Below are 11865 nucleotides of genomic sequence, written 5' to 3'. Positions count from 1 at the left end.
TCAGAACTCGGAACTCGGGTGCAATCAATACATACTATTCTTCCATTATTGACCCAAAAGGCCCAAAACTCGAGCGATTTGATCTTCATCTTTATAGTTTGAGTTTAGTTTCAATTTAGTATTTTTTTTTTTTAAGATCTGGTTGAACATGTGACAGAGCAAAATGAATATTAAATATTAAAAACAGTATCAAAATTATAAAATTATAAAGAATCAACTGAAAAGAATTTCATTTCATTTCAATTTAGAAATATAATATTTTAATTTTTTTGATTTAAATCTTATTATTATTATTATGTGGTAACAATAAAATAATTAGTTGGTGAACAAAAATTAGAGAACCAACCAGAAATGTAATATATAAAACAAATATAACATATAATTTTATAAATAGTACACACCATAGACGGAAGGAAAATGGGCAAATCAAGTGTATATAAAAATATTCTAACCAATTAAAATCTATTTCCATTTTTTTATTTATTTCTTTAATGTTATTTATTTTAAATTTTTATTAAAATATTGGGTTTATAAGTTAATTTGAGAAGATGGATTAAATTGAAACTAAACATTTGGCATTTTTAACATTTTGGTTTCCGAGAGTGAGAGTCCCTTCCCACCAAACTCGAAAGCAAGAGTTGTCAGTGAGAATTGAAGTTGAAGAATTCCGCAACATGCTTGTCGGCAACCACTGCTGAGGATAATTTGAATTTCCATTACAGACTGTCTTCTCCTCTGGATTAATCAGACAATCCCACGCACGCATTCTTCTTCTTCCATCATTTTCATGATCTGACATTGGAGAGCAACAACAACAACAAGAACCCCCGTTTCTGGATCTCCAATTTCCACCTGAAACTCCCTCTTGAATCGACGGAAGCCATTGGAGAGCTATCTCAGATAATCTTGGGAGAACAGTTTTGTACTGTGTACCAGTGTTCTAAATTTCCTGGATCCAATGTTGGTCCAAGAGCGTTCAACGCCTAAATCCCCCAAAACCCAGATCAGAACCTTACCGACTCTCCACTCGCATCGATTCTCAGAATCTAAGAGCCTCGATTTCTCCACATGGCTGTCTGAAAATATGTACAAAGTGGTGACGGTTCTGCTACTGATCGTCTCCGTCGCCGTCCTTTTTTTCCTCCGCAATGTCGGCGATACCGCCGCCCTTCTCTGCTTCCAATCCAAGACGGCGGCCTTGGAGAAGATTCAATTCCCTAAAGTCGATTGGAATTCGATCGCGTCGATCCCGGCTACCTCTTCTCTCTATCCGGAATTTCGCTCTGAACAATGGATCGTAGTCTCGGTGTCTACTTATCCTAGCGATTCGCTGCGCAAGCTTGTGAAAATGAAGGGCTGGCAGGTGTTGGCGATCGGCAATTCACTGACGCCGTCGGATTGGGCTCTTAAAGGTGCGATTTTCCTTTCCTTAGAAGAACAGTCTAAATTAGGGTTTCGTGTGATTGAATTTCTTCCCTATGATTCTTTCGTGAGGAAAACTGTTGGGTACCTCTTCGCAATTCAACATGGCGCGAAGAAGATCTTCGATGTGGATGATCGAGGGGAAGTTATCGATGGGGATTTGGGTAAACATTTCGATGTAGAATTGGTTGGAGAGGGAGCGAGGCAGGAGATTATATTACAGTATAGCCATGAAAATCCCAATAGAACTGTTGTAAATCCATATATTCATTTTGGGCAAAGATCAGTCTGGCCTAGGGGCTTGCCACTGGAACATGTGGGTGAAATTGCTCATGAAGAATTTTATACCGAAGTTTTTGGTGGAAAGCAGTTCATCCAACAGGGAATTTCCAACGGTCTCCCTGATGTCGATTCGGTATTTTACTTCACTCGAAAATCTGGATTGGAAGCTTTTGATATTAGATTTGATGAACGTGCCCCAAAAGTGGCATTGCCGCAGGGTATGATGGTTCCTATTAACTCCTTCAACACACTTTATCATACCTCAGCCTTCTGGGCTTTAATGCTTCCTGTTTCCATTAGCACAATGGCTTCTGATATCTTGAGAGGATATTGGGGCCAGAGGCTTCTATGGGAAATTGGTGGTTATGTTGTAGTTTATCCTCCAACCGTTCATCGATACGATAGGATTGAAGCATACCCTTTTTCAGAAGAAAGAGATCTACATGTGAATGTGGGTCGTTTAGTTAATTTTTTGAATTCATGGAGATCAGGTAAACATAGGCTTTTTGAAAAGATTTTGGAGTTGAGTTTTGTAATGGCAGAGGAAGGGTTTTGGACTGAGAAGGATGTGAAGTTTACAGCAGCTTGGCTACAAGATTTAATTGCTGTTGGGTACCAGCAGCCAAGGCTAATGTCTCTGGAATTGGATCGTCCACGAGCGACTATTGGTCATGGGGATCGGAAGGAGTTTGTTCCACAGAAACTACCATCCATACACCTAGGGGTTGAGGAAACTGGGACAGTGAGCTATGAGATAGGGAACTTGATAAGGTGGAGAAAGTATTTTGGCAATGTTGTGCTAATCATGTTTTGTAATGGCCCTGTCGAACGAACAGCTCTCGAGTGGAGGTTGCTATATGGGCGGATATTCAAGACGGTGATAATTCTTTCAGAGACTAAGAATTTAGATCTTGTTGTGGAAGAAGGCAGACTGGACCATGCATACAAGTAAGTCACTTTTTTAAGTACACGATTGAAAAATTTGTGTGAGTTCGAAGCCGAAGTAGTAATTTGGTAGACAGACAATATTTTGAGTTCTCTTTTCATGCTGCCTAGAATGTAAATATAATTATTAGTATTCTACAAAAATGATAACATTGGAAGTTTACCTCGTTTTGTCTTGGCATTCTGAGCTCAGAAAATACGCGTTCGAGTTGCATTCAATTTTACAAGTGACAAAAAATTGCTCATAATTCATTGAAAAGGTTGTCACTAGCTTTATCTTTTTACTTGGTTGTCATGGTATCAGGATTTGAAACTGTTGAGATAAGTTTATTATCAATTACACAATTTCAATAGAGAATCGTAGCAGCACAGTTTACAATTTTTTTTGTTGCAAACTTGGAATTGTTGGCTGTCAAGAGAATGAGAGTGTGTTCTGTTTCAACCTGCATTCTCAAATAGTCTTCGGCTTGCTACTTGCTCCAGTTGATTAAGCTTTCAAAATTATATGTTCTTCTAAATATGTTGTTAATTATGTTAACAGGTACCTGCCCAAAATTTTCGACACGTATAGTGGTGCAGAAGGGTTTCTATTCCTGCAAGACAATACTATTCTTAACTATTGGAATCTGCTACAGGCGGACAAATCAAAACTCTGGATAACTAATAAGGTACCACTTGAACTATATTTAGCTGAGTTAATTGTGTTTAGCGCCTGTGTTCTTTACTTGAATTTCGTCCTTAAGATGGCACTAACTAATTCTTCTTACTGAGGTTGAAAATTTTGTGGTAAATTAGTAGAAAGTAGGAAAAAACTTGCGAGAAAATATCTTTTTACACTCCAAACAATATTTAACTGCTTGAATGCTTGTTGATCCTAGTGAATTTGGATGACTGCAAATCTGAGACCTTTAAAAGCTCTCAATTTAGTCTATCATTGTATCAATGAATTCAGGTACCCAAATCTTGGACTACTGTGTCAGTTGAAAGCTCAGACTGGTTTACTAAACAATCAAACATGGTAAAGAAGATAGTGAGCATGATGCCAGTTCATTTCCAAGTCAGTCATAAGCAGTCTGTAGCAAATGAGCAAAGCCTCACAATATGCAATTCCGAGGTCTTTTACATTCCTCGGCGCCTCGTAGCAGACTTTCTTGATCTTCTCGGTTTAGTGGGTGATTTAGAAATCCATCACAAGGTTGCAATCCCCTTGTTCTTTACAGCAATGGATTCGGTTCAGAACTTTGATCCGGTTTTGAATACAATGAGGTATAGAGAGAAAGCACCTGCCACAAATTCATCAACTATTTATTCAGTTCATGTGCCTGCTGTTCACCCATGGAATGTGTCAAGTGAACAAGATTTCATAAGGTTGGTCAGAATAATGGCAGAAGGTGACCCACTTCTAGCAGAGTTAGTTTGAGGGGATAAAAGGAAAAGAAAAGAGACTTTGAATTGATACCTTGGGAGTTAGGGGAGACCATGTATACTAAGCCATCTGTTATACAAAACTGCTATTTTTCTTCTCTTTTTGGTTCGGAGTGAAGGAAAATAACATTTCTTTGACCCCATCCTCCCCAACACTTGTTTTCTTTTGTAGAGTTTGTGTGTTCTCACCATTTGTTGTAAGAAAGAAATTGTATTCAACTAGTTCTTTTGTCCCAGAAGTATATGAACAGGAAATTAAATTGGCTTCATTGAATATAACTTCCCTCTAATATTTTTCTGTAATACAAGGTTATGCTGTTCCATTGCATAACTTTGAACGCTGGTATAGAGTTTACAGACAACAATGGAAGAACAAAATATACAATCAATTAAATTATGATGGAACTCCACAAAGAACAAAAGACGACTTCTAGAGCAGGGAGCAAAACGCCAAATCTTCCTGAATGAGTCCATAGTTATGAAGAGAAAGCTTGAAGAAAAGATTGAAAGCCTTCAATGTGACGCATAGATTTTGTCTGCGTCTGTAGTAGCTGCTTACAAAATGTACTCCAGTTGCTTAGTCATCAGTTATCTCGCTCGTTGACATCGCCCAGGTAGCTAATATTTCTGGTTCAATTGATCAGCAGCCTGCAGCTTTGAGGAAGTTGTCATATGGACTTGAAGCTGGTAATCTTAACGAGTGTGAATGATACTCGTATTCAGCCATGCACGGCATCACAATGGGTCCAGAGGGAGGTTGAAATGGGTTAGCTGATGAGTGTTCAATGAATGGATTGCTAACCTGCAATTTCAGGAATGTATTAGAAGTTTGTGAATGTTTATGTTTCTTCTACATGTGAGGAACTTGCATCCTGAAAACATAAATTAAGAAAACTGTTTATGTTTGCCACTAAACATATTCATAGAACTTAAGGATTCTCTCTCTCATCAATTTAGATCATTCAAGTGGAATCTATTTTGGCAGAATTCTACCTTCGGTTTAAGAGGGGAACAAAGCATTTCTTGTAAGGGTGTGAAAACCTCTCTCTAGTGGACATGTTTTAAAACCTTGAGGGAAAGCTCAGAAGGAAAAGCCCAAAAAGGCCCATATCTGCTAGTGGTGGGCTTGAGCTATTACAAATGATATCAGAGCTAGAAACCGGACAATGCGCCAAAGAGGACGTTGGGCCCTCAAGGGGGTGGTTGTGAGATCCCATATCGGTTGGAGAGAGGAGCAAAGCATTTCGTATAAGGGTGTGGAAACTTCTCCCTAGTGGACGCGTTTTAAAATTTTAAGAGGAAGTCCGAAAAGAAAAGCCCAAAAAAGACCATATCTGCTAGCGGTGGAATAGCTATAGTTCATATCCAAACAAATTTCCCAAATGATCCAAATATTAACAAAAAAGGTTAGGTTTGCAGAGATAAGATCATAACCTCCTCCTGTTTCAGGTGGAAAGCCGTCAAAGCTGACATCTTCTGCTGCTTTCCCATCAGAAGTAGCTCACAATGCTGGGCCATTTCCTTGTAAGGCACATAATCTGTGGTCGAGATGGAGATACTTCCGACTTGATTTGCTGTTTCGAGTACCTGATTTAAACGAAACATGATAGCGTAAGTGATCATTGAAAAATCAGTTCCCAATTTTGGTCAATTCATCAAATAATGAGATATTGAAGTAGCTGACATACTGATTCTAAAAGCTGATTCACACTCAAAACTGGAATCACAATGAACTCCTGATTATCTTTAGTTTGGCTTTCAAACGCATCGCCAAAGGAATCTTCATCAATGTTAAAAAATGGAGCAGACTGCAAAGAGGAAGAACAAAAGTCAAGTACCACAAGGAAAACTCATGCTACATACGCTTATTGCCTCTTTAATGAATTTATCAGAGTTCTCAGTATAACCTGATGCACGTTATTCGACGTATCCTCTAACCGATGATTTCCGAGAGGACACATAACATCAGGTACAAACTCCCTGAGAAGTTGCTTCTTTATGCTGGAGAATTGAGACTGCAACATAGATGTAAAAATTTATAGTGTTTAACAATAAAAACGAACCAATCCAGAAATGAGTGGTCTAGTGCTTTACATCTGAAAGTGTATCCAAACTCTTCACGATCTCGGTAACAAGGGATTCTCTAGTTTGATCTTTGGTTATCTCTACTTCGGACAGAAACTTCGAGGCCGAATCGTCATCTTCCTTGGATCCATAAGGACAACTCGTTTTGTCAGACGGTATGGTAACAGCTTGTAACTTGCAGCCTTCTACCAATTCTAGGAAGGGGTCAACCTAACCATGTTTAAAAACAAGTCATAATTGAAATTTTGATAGCAGCTTCAGATTTAAGCATAGACTTGGGAACTCTAATTTCTGTAAGCATTAGTTCTTGATCAACATACCATTCTGCCCCGGAATATAGTCTGCATTTGATCAACAAGGGGACGGATATTAAAAGCTTTAGACGAAAAGAGGATCATCGATGTGGCTAGAGTAAATAAGGATCGACATCGTGATGGTGGCACTGATCCTGCAATTCGAGCACAAACCAAGCCTCAGTACAGTACCATCCAGTATAATCTTTATGGTGACAGATGCATGAAAAGTCTCACAGTAACAGATTTCATCAACATTTCGTCCAACAGATTTGATTAAAGACCAAATTTGTGCTAATGTTTTAAAGATTCACCTCGTTTACTGAGAGAAAGGTCTCGCAATGTAAACGCCAACTGAAAACTTCGTATTAGGGCCTCATGACTTGAATTCTGCAAGGAAAGAAACATATATTGACAGTTCATCCCAGTAAAAAGAAAAATCAAATCTGAAAAGCGTTGTTTTACCTTAGCTCGAGAAAACAGCAAGATCAAGCTGTATGTATGGGCAATTCCTACATAATTTTCTGGAACATTAGCAGGAGATATGGATTGTGCAAAGATTGATGAGAGCAGAAGTGTAATTTGGTGGCTACTGAGTCGGAGAGAATGAGTTTCCTGAAATTTGATTCATAAAAGAAAAAGTAAGCGACCCCGGTTACCGAGGATCGATAATGCAGACTGAGCTATCTTCTCTCAACACTAAACAATTATTAAAATAAACGACTTAGAACATGAAACGATTTTCACACAACATACTGGTTCTTTGCTCAAGTTGTTCATAGTAGTCGCAGTCGCATCAGTTCTCAAAGGTCCGGAGTTTCTTGTGCTATATGCCCGACTGTAGGACGACTTCAAGCTACTTTGCATTCCATTGCTTGCGTTTTCCTGTTTGCCATCGGCAAGAGAGCTATCTTTCATATCTGGATGACCATTTTCCAGCAAGGACAATTTTTCATTCCTTAGCTTCTGGAAAAGGGCAGCTGAAGAAGAAAAAACAGAGACAGTTCTTGAGAATGTCCTAGGAATGTCAGAAGTCATCCTTGACTCGACATCTGAAGAGCGTAGACGAGGACAAACAGAAGATGGCACAAGGACAACTGAAAAAATATGATGAGCTGCAACTCGTGTTTCATGATCGGGATGGACCATAGCCAGTAATAATTGATGAAACAAAGCCTCAGGGAATGCCTATGCCATAAAACACTGAATTTATTAAAATCATAAGGCTAAACTTTGCTGGAGAGAATGAATCAGACTCAAAAGCAGAAGATTGTTTCTTGCCTTGTTTTGATATGATAAATTAGGCAAGGAGGCAACAATTTGAGCAGCACGATAAACAGCAGAAATTGCAGTTCTGGCTATGACTGTAACAGAAGAAAGGCTCTCCAACATCACAGCCATAGCATCAAGAACTGGGCCTGGTTCTCCAACCTGTTTTCCAGTTCTTATTTAAAATCTTAAAATATGCACAGCAATAATAAAAGTTAAGCGGTTTAAATTTTCATCACCTTATATATTAGCTGTATCAGACACTGATCTACTGCTTGATTTAAGCTTTTATTCCAATTTTTCACTTCATCCCCTAAATTTGCATCGTCGAGTGAGCAGTGTATGCTCTTCCTCAAATGCCTCATGCAGTCACTAACTGAACTAATTATCGCAATAGAAGGTTCAACTTTTGCCTCTTGAGCAAGGGCTGTAGCCACAGCAACAATGTCAAGCTGCATCTTAGGCAGCTTCAGGACATTTTTATGGTCAAGATGTTTAATCAATATGGAAAGCAAAACATGGGTATTTTGACCTGTCAAAATCAAAACATAATTAATCAACCAGAAACACAAGCAAACATGAGGTACAAACAGGAATAGGATTGAAAGAACACACCACATTTGTCCATTAGGAACTGCAAATCTTTCAGAACTGGAGCTGCAATGCCATGTTCAATAGACCACAGATTTCCATTATCGAAGTAACGAAACAAAGATTCTAATATACGCCTCATGGTTGTAGCTTCTTTGGCTAGTTTGGCCATGTTGTGTAGGCAAACTCTAGACCAAAAGCAAGGGTTTCGGACATCCTCCCTATCAAGCAAAGATAGTTATTTATAATGAAATATTTATATCAGCAAGATTATTGCATGGGGACTTCACCAGAGATGAATGATTATTACCCTATCAAGTTCAGTTCACCTCCTTCAGTCACGATTTCCCTCCAAGATGGTGTGCTCGTCATGACAACTGACGATGAAGAGATATGACCCTTGTCCCGTACCACTTCTTGCACCCATTGATCATTTAACTTGTCTGGATCTTTTGCAGGAGCCCCATAGTTTTCTAGGATCACTGAAACAATCTGTTCAATGATAATACAAGTCAATAGAAATAATGTTTATTTTTCTGTCGAAGGTACAAGTTTGAGGGAAGCAACTTACATTATCAAATTCGACAGAAATATGAGAGTGTTCACCCATAAACCACACCTGGAAGAAAAAAAAAACAATGAACCAAATTAGTTTTGGCAAGCTATTCGAACGACCCATTTACTGAAGTACATGAAAATAGATAGGAATATGCTATGCAAATGTAATCTCTTTGCAATTTCATGAGTTCATAGGTGGCTTATTCATATCATTAATTTATTATTAGTAGCATCATCATGATAAGGAACCATAATAAGAACACTAAGAAGAATATAGGACCAACAATTTTTTAAGACAAGCATCTTCCTTGGTCCGATCGATTCGCATTTGCTATACTGAAGGTTTCTTTATGGTGTTCTCTCTCTCTCTGAGCCTTCTCTCTCCAAGCCTTTTGTTGATTTCTTACTTTTTTATATTAGTTTTAATCGGTATGGCTATTACTCTTTCTCTGTAATTTTTCTTCCTGCTTTGCTTTTATCACTCCTAGGTTTTGCATTTTCGAGCAATAGACTATTTCATTATTTAGGTTTTGCATTATCGGTAACAAGCCAAGTTCACCACTAGCAGATATTGTCCGCTTTTGCCCGTTACATATCGTCATCAGCCTCACGGTTTTAAAATGTGTCTAACCCTTATAAGGAATGCTCCGTTCCCTTTTCTAACTGATGTGGGATTTCACAATCCACCTCCCTTGGGAGCCCAACGTCCTCGCTGGCACACTGCCCGATGTCTAGCTCTGATACCATTTGTAACAGCTCAAGCCCACTGCTAGCAGATATTGTCCATTTTGCCTCGTTACATATCGCCATCAGTCTCACGGTTTTAAAACGCGTCTAATCCTTATAAGGAATGCTTCATTCCCCTCTCCAACCGATGTGGGATTTCACAATCCACCCCCCTTGAGAGCACAGTGTCCTCGCTAGCACACCGCCCCGTGTCTAGCTCTAATACCATTTGTAACAGCCCAAGCCCACCGCTGGTAGATATTGTCCATTTTGGCCCGTTACGTATCGCTATCAGCCTCACGGTTTTAAAACGCGTCTAACTCTTATAAGGAATGCTCCATTCCCCTCTCCAACCGACGTGGGATTTCACATTATCACTCCTTGACTAGCTTAGTGTAAATGTAAATAGTAGAAATAGAAAGGCATACCATTGAGGAAAGGCCTTGCAAGCCAGCCGAACGCAGGCCTTCAGCCCCTTCATCCTCTCCACTATCTTGAACTAATTGACACAGTTTTGGAACAAAGGCTTCTAAGTTAAACATGTAAGTCCCATCAATCTGGACCATCAGAAGTTGGAATATTAAACCAATAAAACATATTAACATAATGAAAGCAAGAACTAAAGCTATATTTTTCACTTACCTGACTATTCACAAAACTAAATAGAGTCTGACATCCTATAATTTGCATTTCCTTCTGTCGTGTTTGGTCCATTAGAGATTGGATAATACTTATTAAGCTACTCGTAAACAGAGACCTACAAGTAGTTCACTCATCCACATGAATCATTAGTTATGTTTTCCAACCACTAAAGTTGAGAATGACAGAGAAGATGTACAGAAAACAGATCCAGAAAACAAAAGATGGTTTACTCACATTTGCTCCTTACATGAAACCACAAGTTTTCTGTAGATCGACATGACGATTTTAACGGCATGAAAATTCTCGTTCCGCAGTTCTTTGTAACACCTTTGCTCAAGGGAAGTTGTTATCTGATCATGGAATTAGGAAGTTTAACATGAATACATGGCAGACCACAATGGTAAGGCTTAATAAACATTACCTTTGGAATTCGAAGAGGATTTTTAGCAGCATATTCGCATAATTTCGATATCTTTCGATCATTCGGTCCTTCTTCCTAGCGTAATATAGGGATTATTCTCAGTCAATTATGAAGATAATTGCATAGAAGTGATGAACAACTCAATGTGAAGTAGGTTTTGAGTCATGAGGGATGAACTATGAGTTGATGAACTGGTCGAGATTTTATAAACCCTAAACCCAAAACCCCATTGATGGAACAGGAAACGAAGTAATGCTATAAACATCAAAAGAACTGACCTGATTACGAGGAAATATATCGGCGATGAGCTTCTTGTACCTCTTCACGGGCTGTCTAGACCGTGCCCTCAATCCTGGACAGAAGAAACAAAGACTGCCGCATACAGGCAAGACTTGCCGAGAAACCACACCCGAAACAACGCTCATTTTCTTTCCCTTCTGAACAAATCAATACTCAAATTCCGAGGTCGAGAAGGGAAAGAAAAGCTCAAGCTCAATTACGCACCACTTCAAACCTAAATTGGAAGATTCTGGTCACTACTATGAAACGAAACACCAAAACCCTAAACCAGTCCAGATCGAAAACATAAACCCCCAAATGAAGAACTTACAAGTTTATGATCAAAATTCCAATGAAAAGTACCTACGATCCTTCTCTGAAACAGCCGAGCAGTGGCCGGAATTCCACTAAAGCTGTAAAGAAATCAAAACGTACCCGGAATATCGATTTCGTCTCGAGAAAATGATGAAACTATCCGTTTGGGGGGCTGCGAAGCCAATTATGAGTGAGAACCTGAAAACATACAAGAAAGAATCCCCAACTTTTTCAACGGCAAGGTTGTCTGTGGGTCCACAATGCAAGGATGGTTGATTCTGAAGGCATCGCCATTGCTGGATCATACGAGAGCTTCGATGGCCGTTTAAAGGCGAAGCGAGAGAAGACATTTTAAAGTAATTGTTTCGGTTGACAGAACAGACAAACGGACGTGCTGGCTTCTTAAGGCTTGCAAGACCAGAGCACATGATCTGTGTGGGGCTTTTTTTGGTCAAATTCAAACCATAACCTTATGAGAAAAAAACCATCTTCAAATCATTCATGTTCATCCTCATTATTTTGTTAGAATTATGATACAAACGTCTCTCCATAAAAATGATATTTTTAACAAGATCATAAACAATGTCATTTCAAAAATAACATGTCATTAAA

The 11865-nt window shown here is 38.9% G+C and overlaps 2 protein-coding genes across 5 annotated transcripts; one reads left to right on the top strand and one right to left on the bottom strand.

Moving 5' to 3' along the window:
• The first annotated feature begins 556 nt into the window (after positions 1 to 556).
• Positions 557 to 4353, top strand: LOC111800257 (probable glycosyltransferase STELLO1). The gene is made up of 3 exons (XM_023683867.1): positions 557 to 2652; positions 3191 to 3317; positions 3602 to 4353. The coding sequence occupies exons 1-3, from the start codon at positions 959 to 961 to the stop codon at positions 4067 to 4069; spliced, it is 2289 nt and encodes a 762-aa protein (XP_023539635.1). The 5' UTR covers positions 557 to 958; the 3' UTR covers positions 4070 to 4353.
• LOC111800256 lies at positions 4319 to 11738 on the bottom strand. Of its 4 annotated transcripts, none has more exons than XM_023683863.1 (20): positions 11270 to 11738; positions 10938 to 11173; positions 10660 to 10734; positions 10473 to 10588; positions 10239 to 10353; positions 10025 to 10153; positions 8884 to 8931; positions 8623 to 8804; positions 8337 to 8533; positions 7961 to 8253; positions 7734 to 7883; positions 7209 to 7640; positions 6918 to 7067; positions 6767 to 6842; positions 6480 to 6607; positions 6169 to 6369; positions 5982 to 6089; positions 5763 to 5882; positions 5509 to 5661; positions 4319 to 4876 (listed from the first exon to the last, which is right to left on the bottom strand). In XM_023683863.1, the coding sequence occupies exons 2-20, from the start codon at positions 11082 to 11084 to the stop codon at positions 4715 to 4717; spliced, it is 2982 nt and encodes a 993-aa protein (XP_023539631.1). In that variant the 5' UTR covers positions 11085 to 11173; positions 11270 to 11738; the 3' UTR covers positions 4319 to 4714. The 4 variants fall into 4 exon arrangements, with proteins under 4 accessions (XP_023539631.1, XP_023539632.1, XP_023539633.1 ...); XM_023683864.1 differs by having other exon boundaries at positions 11302 to 11738; XM_023683865.1 differs by having other exon boundaries at positions 11374 to 11738.
• Positions 11739 to 11865: the final 127 nt, after the last annotated feature.

The sequence above is a fragment of the Cucurbita pepo genome, chromosome LG08, assembly GCF_002806865.2.
Source record: "Cucurbita pepo subsp. pepo cultivar mu-cu-16 chromosome LG08, ASM280686v2, whole genome shotgun sequence".
NCBI classification, from domain to species: Eukaryota; Viridiplantae; Streptophyta; class Magnoliopsida; order Cucurbitales; family Cucurbitaceae; genus Cucurbita; species Cucurbita pepo.
This window is presented reverse-complemented; position numbering and strand designations above follow the sequence as displayed.

Coding starts and splice junctions, on each gene's coding strand:
- LOC111800257 (XM_023683867.1), top strand. CDS start 959: ATGTTGGTCCAAGAGCGTTCAACGCCTAAATCCCCCAAAACCCAGATC. Junction 2,653..3,190: donor AGACTGGACCATGCATACAA/GTAAGTCACTTT, acceptor TTATGTTAACAG/GTACCTGCCCAAAATTTTCG. Junction 3,318..3,601: donor AACTCTGGATAACTAATAAG/GTACCACTTGAA, acceptor CAATGAATTCAG/GTACCCAAATCTTGGACTAC.
- LOC111800256 (XM_023683863.1), bottom strand. CDS start 11,084: ATGAGCGTTGTTTCGGGTGTGGTTTCTCGGCAAGTCTTGCCTGTATGC. Junction 7,884..7,960: donor TGATACAGCTAATATATAAG/GTGATGAAAATT, acceptor ACTGGAAAACAG/GTTGGAGAACCAGGCCCAGT. Junction 6,370..6,479: donor CTATATTCCGGGGCAGAATG/GTATGTTGATCA, acceptor AAACATGGTTAG/GTTGACCCCTTCCTAGAATT.